This window comes from Rhopalosiphum padi, chromosome 2, assembly GCF_020882245.1.
Source record: "Rhopalosiphum padi isolate XX-2018 chromosome 2, ASM2088224v1, whole genome shotgun sequence".
Classification (NCBI taxonomy): domain Eukaryota; kingdom Metazoa; phylum Arthropoda; class Insecta; order Hemiptera; family Aphididae; genus Rhopalosiphum; species Rhopalosiphum padi.
In genome coordinates, this window is record NC_083598.1 from 30,677,542 (window position 1) to 30,701,638 (window position 24,097).

At 26.5% G+C, this 24,097-nt stretch overlaps 1 protein-coding gene across 2 annotated transcripts in view; it reads right to left on the bottom strand.

Annotated features, from left to right (window-relative positions):
• The window catches only part of LOC132921091 (calcitonin gene-related peptide type 1 receptor-like), a 103,163-nt gene that overhangs the window by 10,082 nt on the left and 68,984 nt on the right, over positions 1-24,097 (bottom strand). For both annotated transcript variants that reach the window (XM_060983927.1, XM_060983926.1), the window contains exons 4-6: positions 8,009-8,115; positions 7,663-7,754; positions 6,530-6,656 (exon numbers count right to left, since the gene is read on the bottom strand). In XM_060983927.1, the coding sequence (XP_060839910.1) occupies positions 6,530-6,656; positions 7,663-7,754; positions 8,009-8,115 (326 nt within the window). The remainder of the gene's footprint in view (positions 1-6,529; positions 6,657-7,662; positions 7,755-8,008; positions 8,116-24,097) is intronic.

Genomic DNA, 24,097 nt, shown 5'->3' on the forward strand with positions numbered 1-24,097 from the left:
TATAAAACACTGAAACCTTTCTATAACGGAAAATTATTTTGGTTCCGTGACTGTCCGTTATATACAGGTTTCACTGTGTATAGACATTGTCGTATTAAGTGTTTTACCTATTAGATATTCCTATACTATTATTGTTTGTTTTTAATTTTTTTTAATTTCGTTCGAATAATATAATGTTATATATACTAAAATATTATTTACTATTATATTTATAATTATTCCGATTATACTATGTTGGGAGATATACAGGGGCGGACTGGGAGGTAAACGACCCAGTATTCTACAAAAATAAACAGCCGGCCCAACTCGTTTATACCATCCTCTATGAATACCTACCTTGCTACGTATTTTTTCGAATAGTTTATGAAATATTATGTAATGTACAATGTACATTATATTATTATTAACCATATAATTATTCGACTACGAAGTATTAACTTATAACAGTATCGTACCATTCGTACCTACCGACCGGCAACATTAATAGCACTAGTTTTTAACTGTTTATTATTTAAAATTTAAACATACATTTATTAGTAATATACTATATAATATTGTCAATATTAATCATCATGAGCCCCCGGCCCGGCGGCCCATATACTGAGCCGGCCCGGTGTGCTACGGCACACTAGCACACCTTGCCAGTCCGCCCCTGGAGATATAATATGTCATTTGGTCACAGTAATTTGGTCACGCGTCAATTTGTCGCATAAAATTAATGTATTAACAATTTAATATAAAATTAAATATTTAATAATTGGTATAGTCTTTTTTAATATTGAAATTAATTATTATAATTTAATATACATATAATAAGTACACGTCACAACTAAAATATCAATTATTTATAAAAAGTAAAATTAAATTAAAATATAGAAAAAAATGAAACTTATTTTTTACAAAAATTGAAATTATGGTTAAACCAATCCATGTATATTCAAAATAGGTTATTGGGGGTGATAACAATTTTTCGATTCCGGCATAATATGTGTTTACTGCTTTCTAATAATAACTCAAATGATTGTATTACCTTATCTACAGGTATAAAACTAAGGACTGGTAATTTTCGTACTTCTAATGTAAAGCTTACATTGTCACTGTATTGTTTTGCGAGACCGTGGTATTGTTTATGTCTCCAAATTGCTTGACTTAAGTGAAAAAAAATATTCATGGATATTTGGAAATTAATTTTTAATAGCATTATTAATTGCTGTTTTTTTGAAATCTATCACAGATGCTTTTGAATTTTTGAACATATATCAAACTTCAGTGATTTTAATACTTGAAACAATTTTACATATTATATTATTTACTTTTTATTTGGTAGCAAATAAACGTATACCAAACGTATTATGTATTTATGTCACTATGAAACACTGCACGAAAATTATAAAATTTAAAACTAAGTTTGTGTAGCTTGTAAATGTTCCGTCCGAAAACCAGTGTTCCAGGTTTTTCAATAAATTTGAATTTTCATCGGTAGAAAATTATCATATAATCATTCATCTTAGTATATGCTACTATCACAGTATCACCAGTGTCAAACAACAAAAACTTGTTACTGTCCAAAGTCTTTCTTAATTGTTCTGGAATTTCAAAATGAAATGTTGTGGATTTGCAGGAACTTTTTCCAAATAGGTTGTATTGTTTTTTTTTCAACATTTTGAATTTGGCATTTTACCAGCTACTGCGGGTGATGGTAATTGAAATAATACGATTTAAAAAATTAAATATAATTTTTAATTGGAAAAAAAAAGTTTTTAAAGAAAATTGTCATTTTTCGATATTTATATAATATTACCTGCTGTGAAGACGTATTTTTAATAAACCACGTGTGCACATAACTGTAGTGATAGCATTTTTTTTTCATTTCATTTATGGTTCTTTTTGTTTCGAATTTTTCCCTGTTTTGTACATGATTATATTCGGTAGATTTCGTGACGATATCTATTAATACAACTTATGAAATTAATATAAATGAATTCATTCTTGTAAAGAATACTTTTTTTTTATATTCGGAAATGCAGAATACCTACTTATTCAAATACTTGAAAAATAATAAATAATTATAATATGACTATTATAGTATAGTGATTAAAGCGAGTCTTTAATTTTAAATTGATAATCTTACTCTGGATTGTATCAGCACGACCAGTACTTTTTTTTTCATTACATCATCTCCATATTATTTTTTCGCCGATCTTTTTCTCTTGTTTGAGAATAAAAACTATTGTGGATTAAAAGATAATATAACCTCTTATTGACTTTTTATAAATTGTAAAGGCGTGTATTTTAGTACACTATCGGTTAGCTGTATAATGGTAAATTGTTAGATACAGACTAACTGACAAAGAATCATATTGGTATCATTAAAAAAAAAAAACTTTAAAAATACGATAACTAAACGATATTAAACATATTATAAATGCACCATATACGATACTATAATCAAATAATTATCGCTAATATCGATAAGCGACGAAATGACGCGTGATCAAATTCAGTATGCGATCAAATGACAGACGACGAAATGTCGTAAGCGTATTATATTGGTTCCCACTTAAAAAATCGAATTTTTTGGACTTATAAATTATAGTAAAATATAATATTGTGACTACAACATACAAATTTAACCTTGGATCATATCTTTTGTGTGATATTATTTTATATTTTATTTTATTTTTAAGTTGGTTAATATTTATAATATAGTTGAACAACTTACCCGGAAGTCTGAATAACCGTTGGACCGTAAAATTAGTTTCAAGTAACACATTAATTTCCGGTTAATAATATGTGTTATATATTTTGTTATTATTATTATTTCTATTATTATTGATAAGTATGGCAATTTGGACCTCAATTAGACCGTTTAGTTTTTATACCATCGATTCATATTATAATAAATTATATGACTAAAATGATGATGCTCACCGACAATAATGTTAATAACGTGATAACGCGTAAACAAGTTTTGCTATCGTTTAGTTTTTATACATTTTTATATTTAAATAAAAATAAAAATAACTAAGAAAAATCGATTGAATTTTTTATTCATATTTCTTTTTTTATTCTACTGAATCAAAAACATAAATTAGTCCAAACGTAAATAAAAACACTTGATCAACCCAACAATTTTAAATATCTAAAATAGTAGCAAAAAAATAAAATACTTTGAACATTTTATCATTTATAGAAAATTAAATTATTAAAATATTGTCTACACATTTTAAGACTTGAACGTTATTTTTTATTTTTTTTTTTTATAATAAAAATATTAAACAAAATTGATTTTTTTAAAATATTTTTTCTGATTATTTTGAAAATTAAGTATCAATTATTCATCATAAACCATGTTCAAATTGTAAAATTGAAGCATTTTATTCCAAGAGTTGAAAAATACATAAAAATAAATAAAAAACCACTTATAATAAATTATTGTAAAACAATTCATCAACAATTTCATCGCTCTGCTCAGAACGCAATATAATTACGGTCAATATGTTGTATTCAATTTAAAAATCAGCAATATTTTATGACGAAATACATATTTTGAATTTTACGTTGATGTATGTAACTTTATAAGAATCATAAGTGATGCTTATTATTTAATTTAAAATAAATTTCAAAAAAAATACCTGACATAAAAATATGTTAAAATTATTATGTATTTCAATATTTCTATAATATTTTAGTGCTTATAAATAAACTAAGTAAAGCCTAATTTTTTTGACAATTATATAAAAGAAAATATAAGTTTATGTTTTTAATTAAAGAATAAATAAATTAATTAACCGAAGATTTTAGATTTAATTATTTATTCAGCCATACTACAAATACCATTTTATTGGTCATGAATTTGAAATAAATCTGGCGTTGGCATTGAATATTTTTTTAATGGGTATTAATATTTCATTAATTATTATATGTTATTATTTTAGTAAACAACTATTTATTTGAATCAAATATTTTCTCGCTTAAGTCATTAATTAATTAAAAAAAATGCTAATATCACAAGCTACAGAACCACAGAACCTTATTTTAACCTATATTCAATGAATTATCGTGTATTTGCTAAATATTGTTTGTTGCTCTTCGTTTAAAATTAAATTTAGTATTGTTTATTTTTTTATTTTTTAGAATTCAACAACTTAGATATTATTTTAATTAGTAACAGCTTGTAAGTCAGAAAATATATCAATAAAGTCAAAATTGTTTAGCGTAGTTCTTATTCCATAAATATAATTAACTTAGATTTATTGATTTATTAGATTGTATATATATAAGTGCATGTAGATATTATTTGTTAAATAGATAATTATGTTGAACGCAGAATAATCTAATTGTGTACTTTTTAGATGATAGAAATGTCAAAATATTCACTTATATACAGTTAGTTAAAATTTAATTTATTACAATCGTATTTATGTTTTAAATAGCCAACATATATTTATAATACAATATTAGTGTTAGTCACGATTGCTTCTAAAATGTATATATTTGAATATTTATCTTGTCATTTATGTAATATATAACATTAAACATTGAATTATTGAGAATTATAATATTGTTATTATTATTGTTGGTTGTGAATTTTTTTCACTTTATAAGTACGGAACAATTTAGATGAATAATGACAATCGATATTTGATTAAAATATCTGTAGATGTACTTGCAATTTATTATTTGTAGACTAAATATATTAAATATAAGATGTATGCTTATGGCAACCAAGCGATTTAATAGACAACTATATTGCGGAACTTAAATAACACCGAGGTGAGAAATTATCCTATCTCGTGGCATACAAATGATTGACGTAGTAGCAATTATTTTTAGGCAAATAAATGTGAACAAGCCAAAATATTGTATTGTAACTGATTTATAATATTGGTGAAACACTAAAGCGACTCTATAGTAAACATTGCTTGGACAAAAATATTGGACCATAATAATTAATTTATCTCGTCAAACGTAATGATTATGTAACTATTTTTTCGTTTTTCTTTGCGATTCATGAGTGTACAAAATAGTTTTTATTTTATCTATCATGGTAAATGGTATCACATAATTTGTTGAATAGTATATTGTATAGGCAGTTTATAACACTGCTGCGTAGATGTTTTGACCCTGGTGCTGGTTTGTAATGTTTTGTAAGGTATAAAATTACTACGCTGTTCGTCCGTTCGTCGTTTTTTAAACGTTTAAATGTAACGAAAAATGTATTTACTTTTTTATTTGTACATACTCGTATTTTTATACGGATTTTATTGTCCTGATCTAATGTAAAATACAATTCAAATCAAAGTGCTGATAAACAATTTGTATTAAACATAACAACGGCTCTCTATATAAGAAAATAAGTATTAAAAGCTGTAATTTACAGAGAAATAATATATTTGTGTAAGTAACTACTTATAATCGTGTACAAATTTATTTTTATATTTAAGTACACACGAATTGTTTGAGAAAACGAACGTCTTGTGTGAGAGAAATAAATCGTATGGCATAAAATGTAACATACAATAATGCTTTGGCTTACGTTATTTACTGGATATCAGCATCGAATGCGCGTAAGTCAGCTCGTAAGCGCATGTGTATTAGTGAATATTGACGTTTTTGCGGCTTTTAATTCATTCGGAATCGTTAGAAATTGTAATTTATTCCTGAGCCAAACCAATACCAGCGACAAACATACGCATATTATATATGTATCGTACCTATTAAGTGAGTGCGTGATTAATGGATTTCGGGATTACATAAATTGTATTTTATTCCGTAGGTTTTTATTGACATGTTTTATGTTTATTGACTAAAAAAAACTTTTTTTTTTTACTAAGACAAATGAAAACCTGTAAAAATTAACAATAAAATAATAAATAAAAAACATGCAGAAGGAGTAAAATCTTTCAGGGTTTGTCAAATATTATTGGCACTTATGGTATTATGTAAATTACATATCCCTATATTATGATACATACGCACCTGGAGCATACTAATCGACAAGTCGGACTGATACGATAATATTATGATGTAAATTAACGTTCAGTTTCAAATAACCAATGATAATTATATAATTATGCTGGATGATGGAACAATACAATTTCAAAGTCATCGATCAGTTTCTCTCTCTCTACATAATATGTCAGATAGTTAATCTATTATACCAACTCCCATTTGTCTTTAAAATTATTTAAATATTAAGATTTTTAAGACTTTTTAGTATACTTGGTCATATTTTTAAATACTTATACTTAGTATGCTTACTTAATCTCTAATACTTATACCATTTAAGGATTGTTCCACGAAAATATAAACTTTCTTTTCTTCAAATGATAACCCATTTTTAATGTAAATTATAAAAGATTTATTTATTATTAAACCATATATCGCTGACAGAAATAATTCTTTATATATATAAATAAATAATAAACCATCGATAAAAATCATTTTTATTTGCATATCCCAAGAATATTGTGAAAATCTGTGTTATTTTCCTGTGGCAACTTGTACAGTGTGTAGTGATGCTTACCCCGTTTTCTTTGACAACAGACGGATCTTGCACGACCGTTTTATACCAAATGATCCATGTGAAATTGTTCAGCGCCAACGATATGAACAAGTGTACATGTATAGCGATCCTAGTGCACCTCAGAGTCCTATAAACATAGTTATAATATATCATCAAAGTGTTGGGTGATCTATTTGAAATAAATTGATTTTGAATTTAGACCAGAGCGGTTATTAGTCTGAGTGCGCTTAACACATCGCTCAACAATTAATATTTTTTTAGCATCGTGCAGTGTCGTGCAAACCTATAGAGTTTCACTGGCTTTAATTGGTCACGAATTTACTCGTATTTGTGGGTCACGCAAAGTTTTCGTTAATTATATAATGTCAGCGTGTATATTACAACAATAAATTTAAAGCAAATATAGAATGAGGATAATAATATTTAAAGTAGTTGTAGGTTCGATATCTATTATATTATATTGTGTTTCGGATCGGATATAACGCCGCATAGTTTTAACATTTAGTTTTTCTAAAAAATAGTCGCCTTAACTGTTCGTCTATTTCGTATTGAGTTGTGTAATTCCAGAGATAGCGTGGTATGCTTTGCACTTACAGTCACAGAACAATCGCGTTAGTAATCAAACGTAAAATTTTGAAATGTTTGCGAATAGACAACGAACTATCATCTCCGCGCAAGTCTGAAGTCAATGTACGCTAATATTCTCCAAACGCTTTTCTAGGATAGTTTTTAAACTTTTTGGACACGTTTTCAATATACACTAAACGCATACGTGTTATATAATATTATTTAACACCGTACACGCGTGTGAATACGGAAGTTTGGGTGTGTTTAATGTTACCCGGAATGCGAGAACAGACGCGGAAAGAATCGTCCGAAAACGTTTACGCGCCATGATGTTACACCAACAAGTTTACTGCAACTACAACTATTGAAGTAAACACGGCATCGTATCATATACGCGTGCTTACTCGTCGCACAGCTAAACGTAAACTGGGCAGTGAGGGGGGGGGGGGGGGAGAACTACATATAATATTATAATGTTTTTTTAAGAGTTTTCGCCTGCCAACACACGAGTCGGGGCCGTGGTTCGCAAAAGCGTTAAGACGAAAATATGTTGTTTTTTGTTTTACTTGAACGTGAAGAAAATCAGCAATGACGTGAGCAGAGCAGCCAGCGAGACTGAGTAGCCAAAGATGTACAGCGTGTTTATTAGTTCCCGAAACTGAAAAAAAAAAACACGACGAGAATACTTCAATACGATGCAAAAATAGCAATTGAACATACTCATCGTATATTTGAAATATATTTTATCTGAAAACAATGCAAGTTACTGCACACGTACATACATTGCATACATTGTGTACATTGCAGTCATTGCTCGTATAACGCGATTGCGATTTTTTAATTATAATTATTATTATTATTGGTATTTTTTTAAAATATTTTTGTTGCATATTATGTTTACGATCTGAATACCTCGTAGTCGTCAACGTCCACGCAGCTGGTGTAATTTGCCCACTGTTTTCCGGTCTCCGGATGTCGGTACCACGTGCCGTCTGACAGACAGTTCTTGAACGCTTTTCCTGGAAAACAAATATATTGAATAAATATACCATAGCAAATATTTGTGTACCATCACGATTGATAAATAATATATTATTATCCGCAAGCCGGTGTTGAAAAAAAAAATAATATTATTAACCGATGATGATTAAGTGTAAATGAGTATAATAAATTATTCGTTATATTACTGCATAACGTATACGTTTTACCATCAGTTATATATTTACGTTTCGTCGTCTATTAGTTTTTAAAACACGGACAGCGATAAGGACATTGTACACGCACATACTCATTTTTGACGCAGTTTTAAACACGATTGGAGACTTTATCATTGTGTTTTTCTAGATTATCTGTACTTTTAACCTGAACGTTCGGCGACCATTTTGGTTTGCAGGTATATAAGTTTCATCAGCGTAATGACATATAGTATAAATACCGATTAATGCGTCATATATTGGCGTCGATTATATTTTTAATACGCGTGTCACATAGGTTATACGTTAAAACGGCATATAATATGGGGCGTTTTATCTTTTATTTGCGAGAAAAAAATCTGCATTGTTGGCGTTTTAATACTATTTGCCAAAAAACGGTCCGCGTTCGGACTGGGTGTGCGCTGGTATTACAATAGAAAAGTTCCAAACGCGACTGCAATACAACAATAAATTGACTAAGATATTCACCTGGGTTACCGAAATATTCCCTGTGAACCTTTTGTGCGGTTATCCCGTGGAAATCGCGTATGCCACAACGGGGACTGTTTGCGTGGGCGATATCATAATAGCCGGTATCTACGGTATATCACAGACAGGCACGCATACACACATCCACCACCTACACATGCACACTAAAAATCGTCTGAAATGAACCGCGAGACTTGTCTTAAGTATAAAAACGATGTTCGTTTCAAGAGCAAACACTCTTGGCCTATGTGTGTGTGTGTGTGGGTGTAAGTTACGCGGTATGTGTGTATAAATATAATATGAGCTTAAGCCGAAACCCGGTAAGACGGAAAATTGCGTTTAAACGGATTTTTTTTATGGTGTCGCGTATATTCGCGGAGCTTCCGTTTTAGTGGCCATTATATTATTATACACGCGATATTTTATAAAAATGTATGAAAATCCGATCTGATAACTATTCTTTTATGATCTGTATACATTTTACAATAACGCGTGCTTCTGTATATATAACATTTTATTATAAACGATATCGCCACCATAAACCCCACTACCTATATATATTATATATTTATTTAATAGTAATAGTTATAAAATATGCGATATCGATGAGGTCCCGTCGAGATTATAATAATACGCTTTGGCGGTGCGTTCGGACTTGTCGGACAATTGTTCGAGTATTACACATCTCACTGCTATAATGATATTATGTCGATTGATGATACATCAATTATTAATATGCATAATTTAATATTATATAGTGTAAAGTTCAGTAAATCGATGGTAGTAAAATAATTACGTCTGCGACGCATAGAGCTAATAAATACATATATTTATTACTATATTATATTGTTTTATAATCTTTTATAATACTATTGTAGACGATCAATACAAATTTATGAGAAACTGTGAATACGCTGGAACGCAATTTTGTCCGTTTTGGAACTTTCAAATAGAATATTGTGTAAATACAACAATATTATATATCGTTTGAATTTTACGGTGTGTATAACAATAGCCATCGTAGATTATATGGCTGTGTTACAGAAATCATTTGCTAAAAATGTTGGTTATAAATTTTCGTATTTTTATTTTTTACTATATAATTTTATTATAGGCATATTATGATATAAAATCTATTACATTTTATTATTTTATGCATTACAATGGTGTTTACTAATAAATCGCAATCGAAATTCGAATTCCCTCCTACAAAGTTATTTGGTACACATGCACGATGAACTGAAACATTATATCATAATTACTTATATATAATCAGAATTGCCAGTTGCCACAATTTATGTACACTACTGACATCTTAGTGAACTTACTGTACTGCATAGCATTATATAAATATAATATATTATGTACATAATTGTTTTGTGTTTTTCAGCTGATTTGGTTAAAACAATTGCATTTCATAAAATCATAGTAAATCAATGTCATTTTTGTACTCTATGAATAAAAAAGACATTTAAACATTTTTAATCAATCCAAAAGCCTTAATCTAAACATAAATCGCGTTATGGCATAGTATTCATATATTCTTCGAATTGGGACGAGCGCAAAATTCTCTGTAATCCAAAATTGGTATGAACTTTCAGCACAATCATCGAAACGAGTGTGAAATCATCATTTCATTATTACACTGACAACATGAACGCATTTTCTTATGAATACACGGCTATATAAATACTGAAATAACACAGTCGAGGCACATAATATAATATTATAAAATAAAACATGATATATGATTTATCGCTCGCGTACAAAAATAATCATAATCGTTTCGTTGCAGATTACGAAAATGTGATTTTTAAAAAAAAAATTTGAATCAACAACGGAGTACGCGTTACAGCCACTATAATATATTAATAATAGTCTCGACTGTTATTTGATATAAGGATTAAAATAATAATCGGATATATTCGCGAAGATACCGTTATATTATTATGTACCATTAGAAATAATTATTTGTTTGCACGGCGCTGCGTATAATAATAATTACGCTACGCGACATAAAATTATATTTGTAATTTTGTATAATAGTGTTACGAGCATAGAATATTTGGCGATGTTATGTTTTGTCTCCCCGTGATAGATGTATCGATTTTTCGTCTACGCGCTCGTCGATGGCGTATCATAGACAACACGCGTCCGTGTCGGTGTGCTTGTAATATTTTGAACTCGACCGAAAGCCATGAAGTGGTGTGGTTTGTCGCGTAAACCGCGAGATCGGCAACTACGATAAAATTTATTATTTTAAACTGGCAGTGAATAAAAACCAATAAAGTACTCACGCGAATATTGTACATAATAATATTGCGTTACACGATATATCATATTATTTTATGATGGTATATAATTTAACTGGTCAATAATATCTTTGATATACAGTTATGACCATGTCATATTATAGAATATTGTAATTGTGATCCGTATACTTCCACGGTAAAATACTCGAAAACACGAGATATTTCAAATCAAATAAGTGCGAAAAAATGCTGATTAATAAATCACATCTACACAAATTCTAATCTACGTATCGGCGATCATGATATCAGAAAAATTTCGGCGTTAACCCACTAGTATGAATAAATTATTTTAAAGTAAAAATTATAAATACAATTATTGTACGGACTGTACGGTAACGCCTCAAATATTGACATTAAAATGCTTTTGATGTAAACGAATTAAAATCATAAAAAAATATTATTCACAAATATATTTAACTATACAAAATGAAAAGCAAATTATAAATTTATTATTAATTTATGATTATGACTAATTGAACATGGAAATAATTTACGAAAAACAAATATAAATATCAGAATTAAAAGGATATTATAATAATATACACTTGGATGTAAAAGTTATATTTATCTGAACAATTTAAAAAATGTTTTAGAAATTTTATTCAAAAGCGATGGTGGGTGTTAATTTCTCCCAAACTTATACGCTCGTTTTATTATTGAAAATATCATAATAATATACACAAAGAAACTAATTTATTTTGATTTGTTAAATGTGCAATGTTTATTTAAAAACGCTATAATTTCGACTAAATATAGAGGTCGGCACACTATAGGTAAAACAACCGGGAAACAGAACCGATAATATTATTTAAAATTAAATACGTTTGTTCGTGGTGTGTCAATAAATCATATTTGAATGGCAATTTTGTTTGCAGGAGGGTACATATTTGGAAAGAGGATTTAATAAATAATGTCAAGTATCCGTGTTTAGTCCCGTGTTTCATTTATTCAGATATCGGATAAAGATATACAATGCAATACACTACATTTATTATTTGAATGTACAACATTTATAATGTAGAGATTTTTTTTTTAAACTTAATAATAATTATTCTTATTTAATAGAAACTTTGAATAAAGTAACTACAGAGCACAATATCTATTGTAAAATTTTAATATTATTTTATTTGTTTTATTTTTCAATATTTAAAGGATTTTTAGGTTTTGAAAAATGTTAATCCATTGAAATATTCTGCATAGTACATTGTTATTTTTCGATATTTATAAATCAAAATAATTATATGCTTAATATATATAACACTAACATAATAAAGTTGAAAATTTAATTTGATTTATTTTTTATAAATATTTAGAGTAACAAGTGTACATACTAATTGAGTCAATTACCCTATAAAGTGTAAATAAGAAAATTAACTTCGATAATATTTTATTATATGGTTGTGATATTGATATTACGATGATAGGTGTATTGGTATATATTACGTACGTTATCAATTTATCATTTGATCAATATAATAATTGTTTTATCGAGAGGAAATGGTTCTTAAATCCATTGGGGTACCACGTGAATGATGGTTGTCATGTTTCAAAACGAATTCTGATAGTCTACTATTGGCAGTGACTTTTGGTTTGACGAGTTTCGATGCAGTGTCTTATTAGAACGGTTTGAATTTGTCGACAGGCATGTATTAATCTATGACAGCTATACATCCATCATCATAATGCGTGATCAGTTATATACTCAATCATATAATAATAATAATAATTATACTAATAGGTTTGCATCGCTCGTTCCAATGTAGGTATAGATAGAATATTATATAATAATATGTAGTCATAGGTATATTATATTAATAATGGTTTAACAAAACGAGGAATTTAAACATTATTCAATAATTTTTGATTCCTGTAAGTATATTAAATGTATAGAAATTAATGTGATATACTCGACTATCTTAGTTTATGTTAAAAAAAAAAACAATATTCAATCTAATCTCTCTGTACATAATACTCCATGTATACTCCATCTCCTTTTCTTCTTGAGTAACGTAGTTATAAATTTGATTTTTGAAATTGTTCACTATCATTGAAGACCGTATTTTGTCTTAATATTTTATCACCCTTTAAATAATACAAATTATCTCCATAATTTGAATAAATCAATAAATGTATTATGATATAATAAATATGGGTAACCGTGTTTGGTGAATAACCCTGTATAAATATCTGAAAAATTGAAAATGGTTTTGTTTGTAACGATTAATTTACGAAACTACTGGATAAATTTCATTAAAAGTTATATTAATAGAATTGTCGAAACTCAAGAAGTGATTTATATTTTGACCAGAACTTTTTTTTTAAAGGACAATTTAATTTGACTGTGCTAAAAAACTGCGTTATTTATATTTTGTTTATTTTTTTTTTCATAGATATTATATCTATAGGCTTATTTTAAGAAAGGAAGTGTGATGTACTCATGTACCTACGAATATACATGCATTTTTCAATGCAATTATGATGTACCTAGAGACATTTCAACTACATATAACTTACTACCTGAAAAAAGACTGCTTGAGTAATACACCCCAGAACTCTTATGAATGGAACTGGAAAGCTTATGTCTGGGGTAATCTCTGAAGCTACTTCTGAGTTCTGACTTGATATAAAAAAATTAACATCAATGGGAGTCATTGATATTTAATGTATAAATATTAAATATGCGTTAAATGATTTGACGCCATTCGTTTTCTCTTATTAACATAACTAATCTACACATAAATGCATAATGTTCTGCTACAAGAAAAACATTTTCGTTAAATATAAACACGCCCGTTACTTAATGTTTTCTCTACGGAACCATATTTGTTCATTTCCCTAGCGGAGTTGATTAAAACAGCTAGCCTGCTAATGTTATGTATATATTTAAAACTGTTTTAGTACTTATGTCACTAATTCTGTTTAAATATATATATTTATTATCTTCTAATTTTTGTTTTTTATGTTTTAGTTATTTTTTGATTGACAGCTATACTATTTTCAGTTTCATATTGTAATATAAAACATGTTTTTGAAAACATGAACAACAGGTATTTACAACAGCGATTATCGTGTAAAATTTATTGTATTCAATCATTCAACATTTTTATCAATTAATTTTTAGTAGCGAAAAAGTTCGTAAAATGTTTGTTAGTTATATTCTGTTACTTTACATAATTTTAATTTCGATTTGAAACGACTACAAATAACACGCATTCAATATATTATGTTATTTTTGTATAATATAATATAATATGATTTCCAAAAATTAATTTTGCTTTATTAAATTAAAAGTAGCCAAGTTACCATTGTAGAGTAAAACAAAGTGACTCGACAATATAATATTATACATATATTTTTTATGTATTATTATGTATATGGCGTATTTACTTGAATCTATTAAAATTTGGTCTTTTCCTCCGATCAATGGACCGACATTCGTGTATACATTACTATGTTAATTTTATGTAGACACACTATTTGCCCGTTTGATGTGACACGTCTGAATAACGTATACCGTTATAAATGTATTATTTTTTATGTTCCTTGGCGATTCACGGGAATAAGCAGGATTGTGTAGTACGAATGTACGATAGGTAATTTATTAACAAATCGTACCGAGATGAATTTTGGGAGATACGTGCAAGACGACGTGACGTGTATACAAAAATTGAAAATCGCAAATTGTACATAAGGTTGTTATATACCCCTATATATCTATATATCTATATATGTATGTATGTATGTATGTATGTATGTATGTATGTATGTAGAATGTATATTGTATACTATTACGATTCGAAAGTAATACGGCGCCTCACACGGTTGGGACTTGTTAAGGTCATTCCGAAATATCCATCTTGAATTGGCTAAGACAATATTATAATATATCGTCTGCAATGAATTTCCATTCCGAACGTGATCGTTCATCGAAATTAAACCGAACATTTATCAACAAGCACATAAGCTGACAGTAGGTGTACATCATATTTATTACAACAAGAACAATCATAATAATAGCAATACTAATATCGACAATATTTTAATATGCATATTTAGTAATTATTAATATGTATGATAAATACCCAATACATAAATAAAACAGAGTCTTTGATAAAATATATGTAATTTTAAATTTACATAAATATTAGGGTTGCTAGATTTTGAATTTAAAAAACCGAGACAACTACAAAAAAGTGAGTTATATATTATAGTCTACGAGTATGTAAATGCAATGGCGTCATTTGAGTTTTTTTAGTGGGGGTACCAAAATCTAAGCAGGTCAATTTTGTTTCATTTTGAAGTCACCTTTTCTTCATCATAGTAAATTAGTAACTACACGTATTTTATGTTTGTATGTATGGGACTGAAAGGTTAAAGGAATATTTAATATTTTAATAAATCAAAAAAAAATTGGTAGTCAGAAGTTGGAAATAGTTTTTGGCGTGCATACGGCATGCCAATATTACCTATACCGGCTATAAGTACATTTATAAACAATAAATATACGTTACCCTTATACATAAATTATATTATATTTTATGTATCTGTCATTCCGCGTTTGTAAATTTTATGGCAGGTAAATAAGATGGGGTAAAAAAAGAAGTGCTTTGACCTTCTTCTGCTTGCGGGAGGCACACTTGGGTAGCAGCTGTATAGCGGTAAAAATGTTTTTTAAAGTATTTTGGACAATCATTTTTCAAATTACAATGAAATAACCGGATTCGATTCTTGATTTTTCTTAAATATATCTATATATATATAAATGTATATTTGATACTCTAATTTGATTCGTTTATTTCGTTTTATGTTTTAATTTTGATAATTCTGTGATATTTACTCCGGAATTTCTGAATTATTTTACAATTCGTGTCGAACATGATAATAATTAAATAATAATTAATTATATAGACGTAAGAAGTGTGATATTATACGTGTTATATAATAGCGAACATAATATTAAATCATTTGAATCCAATTTAACGTAAACGTGGTGCGTTTTGTCTAGTACTGTATAAAATCACAAATTGTAATTTTTTGTTGTATTGTATGAACAAAAAACAATATTTTATAAAATAATTATCTTCTTTATCTACTCGACTTATTCAGCCGTTAAAAAAAAACTAGTTCTTCTATATGAAAAAAATAGGCACATATATGTCTGTTTGCATAGTAAATTATATTTTTGTTGAATGTGTTAAAAAATTTATTATTTAAAAAAAAATAGTTAAAACCTTAGATTTATTTTTACCTAGGTAATATTGTTTAATTTATAACTACTGAAATACAAATGTACACAAATTATACATATTATAATATAATATGTATACAGAAATAGAATTATAGTTATTGTATTGTATTGAAATAATTGAAATACGTTTAGAAATTTGAATACTCACAGAGTGAGATTTTCTAATTTGTTTTTAATTATTTTAACAATTTTGTTGTCTCTTAGGCGATCTGTCGAAATGGCCGGAAAAATTCATCAGACAGATTTTTTGTTGCGTATAGTTTTATGATGTAACCTACCTAACTGTAGTATAATAGCTTATAACATTTGAATACGTGGATTAAAATAATATACTGAAAACTTGTTACAAGATGGTTACTGCATATCATATTGATTTATATAAATAATATTTTTTGTTAAATTATTTAATTGGTTATTAAATATAATATTATTTAATTCCGCCAACACACAATACATTTTAAAATTAATCTACGTGACTTGTGAAAGCTGTGGTTATATTATATAGGTACTTTTGGTTTTTTTGTGACTGGTATAAAAAACCTCACAAGGTACCTTGTATATATATTCAAATTTTTGAACCAAGGAAAAAAAGTACTACGATGCAAAATACGATGTATAATAAAGTTTAGCTCTATGTATTTGCTTACATACGTCACTCAAAGTTTAAACATTCAAATTGCTTAAAAATTTTTTATTTTTGTCTAGTTCATTCTATATTTCTATCTAAGAAAAAGATTAATTTATTTGGAATCCTAGTAAATATAGCTAATTATAGCTTAAAAATAAAAAACGAACCAGCTTAAATAGTTATTTTCATATAAAACAAACAAAAAGAACGTTTCCTTAATATAACTGTTCATCAATTTAAATAGGTATTGAACTATTGAAAAGAGATGAAAGTTTGTAATTATAATTTTAATCATATTTTTTGGCTTCTCTACAACCTACTTAATTCCCAAAACGACTATCCTGAGTTATTATAAATCAAATACCTTTGTACGTATCTCGTGTTAATACATATGTAACACAAACATTTTATGCATTTATCTATTGTCTAAATAAATAGGCTATCACTTTACTCTAATTAATAGATTTTTAACTATAGTGCAATTCAATACAACATTTTGATGATAATTCAGCGAGGGTTAAACCATTTCTATAAACTAGTTGTTTTCAATGGGTATGCCGCGGGCGTTTTTGAAGTATGCCACGTTTCTAATATTTTATATAATATAATATAATATATTTAATAATATATTATATATGGATTGGTGTGTCATTTAAAAAAAAAACAGGATATTTTAGTGCCCTGAAAAGAGTTGTCAGGGCAACGGGACAATTGATTGAAAAACGGGACGTCTGACATCCTAAATAAAACTATTTTTCTATTGCAGTTTACATCAGTATACATTTTTAAATCATTGCATGTACGATAAGATTGGTGTAAATAATATTATGTATATGTCACCTCCCAAGTGGAAAAATTGGTAATCGTAAATACTTATCCGGCATTGTATATATTACAAAGAATATTTGAATAATGTAAATTACAAATATGTATTTTTCACATAGTATAGTTATTGTAATACAATATACCTGGTCGTTGTATATAATGATAAAAAAAAGTGCAAAGTAACTTCATTAACACTAATAACTGACATATGAAATGATGTTTATTATTAATAATAAATAAATTATTATTATTAGGTATACAATCTTTATTTATTTCAACGAATTGAGGGAAGTAACAAGATAGACAATTATTTTGTATTTTAACTTCTACGAATCGTGTCAAAAAAAGGGTTTAATGAACATATTATGTCAAAAGTGATGAATTCACGTTATAAAATATATCTGATTGGTAATCAGTTACAAGTGTTTTCCTTATGTGTAAGCCATTCATGATCGGAATTATAAATTTATTTTAGTCTACTAAGAGTCTAAGACCAATTAAATTTGTAAAATTACGTCCTTTTACTAATAAACGTAATGATGATGATGATAAAACAAAGGACACAAGGAAAATAGGAAAATATGCAAATATAAAACTCCTAAAATATTATGTAGTTCAAAATGCTGTAATGGTTACTTACCAAGACATATGTCAAAATAAATAACTAGGAGGAATTTGCAAAAATATCTTTTAAATTTGAAGGATTTTATACGAAAGTTATTAAGTTCATCGTAGATACAGTTTTAGCTTATATTTTATTTTTAATTTGTTAAAAAAAATAAATAAAAAAAAAACAAATCAAAAATTGAAAAGGCCAAAGCGAACTTGATGAATAATAATTGAAAAATAAATGTATAATGCTTGTCTAAACGGTCACTCATTTAATGTGTTCATGATTGTTTATTTATGATTAGAGTACTTACTGATTTTGAAGGACTAAAAAAGGAAAATAATTTAAAATAAAGCTAAAAACATTTTGAATAAGGTAATAAAACTCTCAAAATCCTTTGAATAATAAATTATAAAAACATTGAAAAAAATGTAATTAGCCATAAAACCAGTTTTTAAAATATTTTTGTTTTAATATTATTTTTATGTTGTTCTAAATTTATTTTGCTAATAATAGTTAATCTGTTTATTTTATGCAGTATATCTACCTGATGTAAGTCTATTCTCAATAAAACGGCCTTTAATCTAAAGTACTATAAACTAATGTTTCATTTATATTCGATTTCAATTTTATTTAAAAATTGGAAAACGAAAATACCATGAGATATATATATATTTTTTTTTTTGAATAATAACAAAACATTAAAGCCAATTAAAGCTAAAAAAAAAGAAACATTAAGACGACGAAAAAATTATAAAACTTTGAATTATCCATAAAAAGACAAAATAAAATGATTTACTTAAATTGATTCTACGTTAAAAGCACAGATCACAATTAAGTTTTAATACAATTTCTAACTGGTAAAAAAAAAAAGCAAACTCAATCAAAATCCTTATTCTATTTATGGTCAATGATATTGGACATTGCATAATTTAAGGATGAACATCAACAAATGATGTACGTAATTATCGAATTAAATTATAAAAACTAAACGTTACTTAAGCTTCAAGCGTCCTAAGCATATTATTGATGTTAATATTATTATTGTTAAAATTATTTGATTTAAAATTAATTTCATCAAAGACGACATTGCGAGATATTTGATAGCAATAACAGTACAAACTATTTAGATAATTTAAATGACCATATTAGAACCAAAAGATTAAAGAGATTTAACAATACATTTGAAATGTATTATAATTTTGATATGCATAAAATCGAGTTAATCGTGTGTTTAAATCATATTATGTAAGTTAAAATAAATCTTAAAACTTATTAGTTTATTTGAATATTTACTAAATATATATCATGTCATAATTTTGTCTGTCATTATAGACAATTTAATAATTACGCGGGTTGAATTTTAATTTAGTTTTAAATCACACACATTATAGTGTTATGTGTTTCATACTGTTTATTGCATAAAGTAAAGTAATTTAATTTTTAAATATTATATACAATAGAAATGTTGCATTATTTATGAAATATTACTACTAATTTTTGCATTAATTTAATTAAGTTGAATTTTTTTTATTATAACTCATTATTAAACCAATAAAATGTAATTGGTAGAAAAGTCATAAAAAAAAAAAAAAAAAAAACAATTAAATATTATTATTTTTACGACTGAACCTGCAGATAGCTTAGTATTAAAATTATTATTATATAATTCAGAAAAAAGTTTGAATTTAATGCGCTATTTAAATTTACAATTTACAATGTTCCATATTTATTTAATTTTTGTTAAACTTCGACATCCAATTCAGTAACGAATAACTACTCTGATACTATCCTACCAATAACTTTAAAATGTTATAAAGTCTAACGAAAAACTAATTTGACAATAATTTTACAACTTTGAAAATAATTTTAAGTCATTATCATTTAAACACATTTATAAACAGGATTAATTATGGTAATTATTTCTTAATGCAATATTTTTGTTTACGTTTCTAGGCATTGTCAATCTCAAATATGGCTATTTATAATTAAATATTTATATTATACTTATATGTACTTCGAATAGTGTTATATGTAAAAAATAAAATATAATTATATTTAGCTTTGTTCCGCATCACATGGTTTGAAAATTATAAATACCTAGTTTGTTGCATGAGTTACCCGAGTATAGGTAGTTACCAACGTAGACAAAAGCTTATATAAAAAAGTTAACAAGTGCATAACTTCATAAATATTATAAGTGCGATCGATAATAATTCTATTTTATAGGCTACTGGTGAGGTTTTTTTACATAACACTTTAGTCGGTGTATTTATTTTTTTTTTATTTCGTTTAATGAGTAATAATAATAATTATATTATTGGGTTAAATAGTATCATTGAGTATACCAATTTATACAATTTATACTCAATAGTAATTGCATTTAATACAAATATAATTTAATTCACTTAAAAATTGATAATAATAGTTTACAAATATTTAAAAAAAAAAATTGATAACATTTTAAAAGTATAAACTATAAATTATTAAATATTAACATTGTATACCAATAGCTATAATATTATAATGTTGACAATTTTTTTCATTAATTGGAAAATTTCATTTATTTTTTAACAAACGTCAATGTCCTTTCATACATGACACACTTATTTTTTTCGGTTGGTTTTGATGCCAAGGTGAATATTATTTATTTATAACGCCGTAATATTAAAAAAATACTCACCAATCTATTGAATTTAAACTCTTTTGAACGAAAATTTCAAGGTTTGTTAAAACCATTTCATTATATATTCTATTATAGTTTCGTTAAATATAACAAATATGTATGTCCGGTGTTGTATTGTATTACAAAATAGGGGCGCATATATCGTATATTATTTTATAATCCTATGTCTCACTATTTATGTAATGGAGTTTATAGGTTCTTAAGCCGTGGCTAGCAATACGATGCGGCTGTACTGGCGGATATCTATACTATATAATATAAGTATTACAAGGGATGAACCATGTTACCGGTTCAGCTTCAACGATACACGTGGCTTAGATCGCGAGTATATAAAGTATAACCATGTGCACGTAATATGGTATAGATAATAATACAGAAACGTTCTGGATTAATATGATATACGTCGAGAGGCACCTCTTCTGCTGATCGTGGGTACTTAACGATTTTATGAGTCTGCTTATTTTAATATTTGTATATAGGTACATATTATATTATTATAATATTTGGGTACTCCCGCGCCCAAAAGAATTTCACCAAAGTCTGATATTACTATCGGGTCGTATATAATATTACTTATATTGTTTGTGTAAGCAACAACATCGCGTAGGAACTGAAGAAAAAAAAATGTCCCCTTATAAAAAGTCTTATAAAAATGTAGGTACAGCATATACTATATATGTGTACGTAAATGTATTTCAAAAAACCTTATTGTACCTAGTCCTGGTGAATGCATAGACGATATTAAGAAAATAATATACATACACGTGCGCATATATATATATATATATTTATATATATAATATATTCGTTTATTAAAAAAGTGGTTTATGTTCTTTGAGATTAAAGATCGTTTATTGTTATCCTGAAATATCGTTCTTTATGTTTTTCAAAAGATAAATACTAGAGAGGTTAGTCGTTTTAGTTTTCTGTTGTTCCTGTACAAAATGATAATAATTTCATACAGCTCGATAAACGTCCTTTATTTAAAATATATTTTTTTTAAACACATTGGTTTATAATGATAAACTGAAAAAAAACGAATTAGATTAAAACATTGTAACGTTAACCCAATGTTAAACAACATGTCGATTTAAGGTTCAACACTAATAGATGCTTGAAGTTAAGTTATATATAGATATATAATAATAATATTTTAATGTACTTACTTATTTATTTTGTTTGTTTGTATTTTTTCTTAAATCATATTCTTATTTAATAAGTTTTAAATATTTTTGAAATTAGTTATTTAAGATATTAATTTATTATAAGTAGGTATAAATTTTAAATTATTATTCTGGGACCTATTGTCGTTTTATTAAACCAAATTTACGATTATATGAACAATGTATTTGCATTTCTTCGACCCTAAACTTCTCGTGTTAACTAAGTTTACTTTCGAAAAGTTTAAAACAATTTGCTTGATTTTTACATCTATATTTGTGGATAATTCCTAAGAAAAGTTTATTGATATATTATGATAAAAACCAAAAATATACAGCACGAACATAATGTCTCTATAATATTTATATATATGTAATTTTCCAGATAATGAAAAACATATAAATTATTGTGAACATGAATAATATTATTTATTCCAGATTAATTCACATAATATTTCAAATAAGTGACAATAAACCAAACCAATGGTAAAATAGAAGGTTATAGTTTATACTCATCAATAGTAACTACATAATTAATATTGTCATTAATAATAATTTGTTATTTCAAATATTTAAATGATATATATAAAGAATAAAGATAGGTTTATTAAATAAGTTCACAAAAATTGATTAATAATTAATAATAATAATAACATATACTTAATGTATATTTTTGACAAAACGATTTCGGTGATTTTTCGATAAAAATATAAATTAGAAATTTGGAATCTTTTAAAAATAAAATAAAATAACATACGTTATAAATTAAATTTTAAATTAATTTTAAAATTAAAAATATGATGAATGGCAAGAGAAGTTAAATTTACTTATACCTACTTTGATAATATAATATATGAAAGTTGTAATCAATTCAATAACTTACTTAATAAACTTTTCTAAATTACTAAGGAAATAATTATTCTCATAATAATTAAATAATTAATTAGATTATACATGAATTAATGTTTTAACAATAATTATATAAGTAATTATTGCTTTTAAAACTTTAAACCCGAATTTAACCAAGACGCTTAAGAATGTTAAATTCGAAACCTATATCTATATTAAACATTTAATAATTCATATAGGTGCATCAAAATTAACAATTTAGTTATTTAGGAATCTAAATACTATATTCATCAACAAACAATTTGATATATTATAATAATTCAACTCAAAATTGTTATTTTCCAAAACTATCTACCTATAATCTATATATATATATAAATATATATATATACAATATAACAAAAAAATTTCAATACGATTTACTTTTGTATTTTATTCTCTAAAGAAAAATACCGGTAAATGCAGCCCAATTAATCGTAAATTGTTATTATTATTTTAGTAAATACAAATAATTGCAAAATTTTATTACCAAATGATAATTAAAAAAATTACCGTTATCATAAATACCTGTAGCTATTTATGTATCACGTCTGTCGTTCGTCGTCCGTATTTTAAACCGTCACAGTAATATAATCCATTAACTAATGGACTTTGATACATTGTCACAATCTATCACATCGAACAAATTGTTATTAACTTTTTGAATACCTAACATTATTATTATTCAAATGTGAGCTCAATCAATTTGTATTCGTACGGCATGACCGATACCTGTACATCCGATAACTGCAGCAGACGAGCTTAATATATTTTAATTGGAAAATATCTCAATAGCCCCTAATACAGTAATATTAATATAATCACGTAGACAATAATGACGTATTGCCATTATATGATACAACATTCATAACTAAAATTCTGTTATTACCACATAGATATCGATTTCGTTTGGCGCCATAGGAATCCAAACCGCACTAATTTTATAGTAATTTTAACAGAAC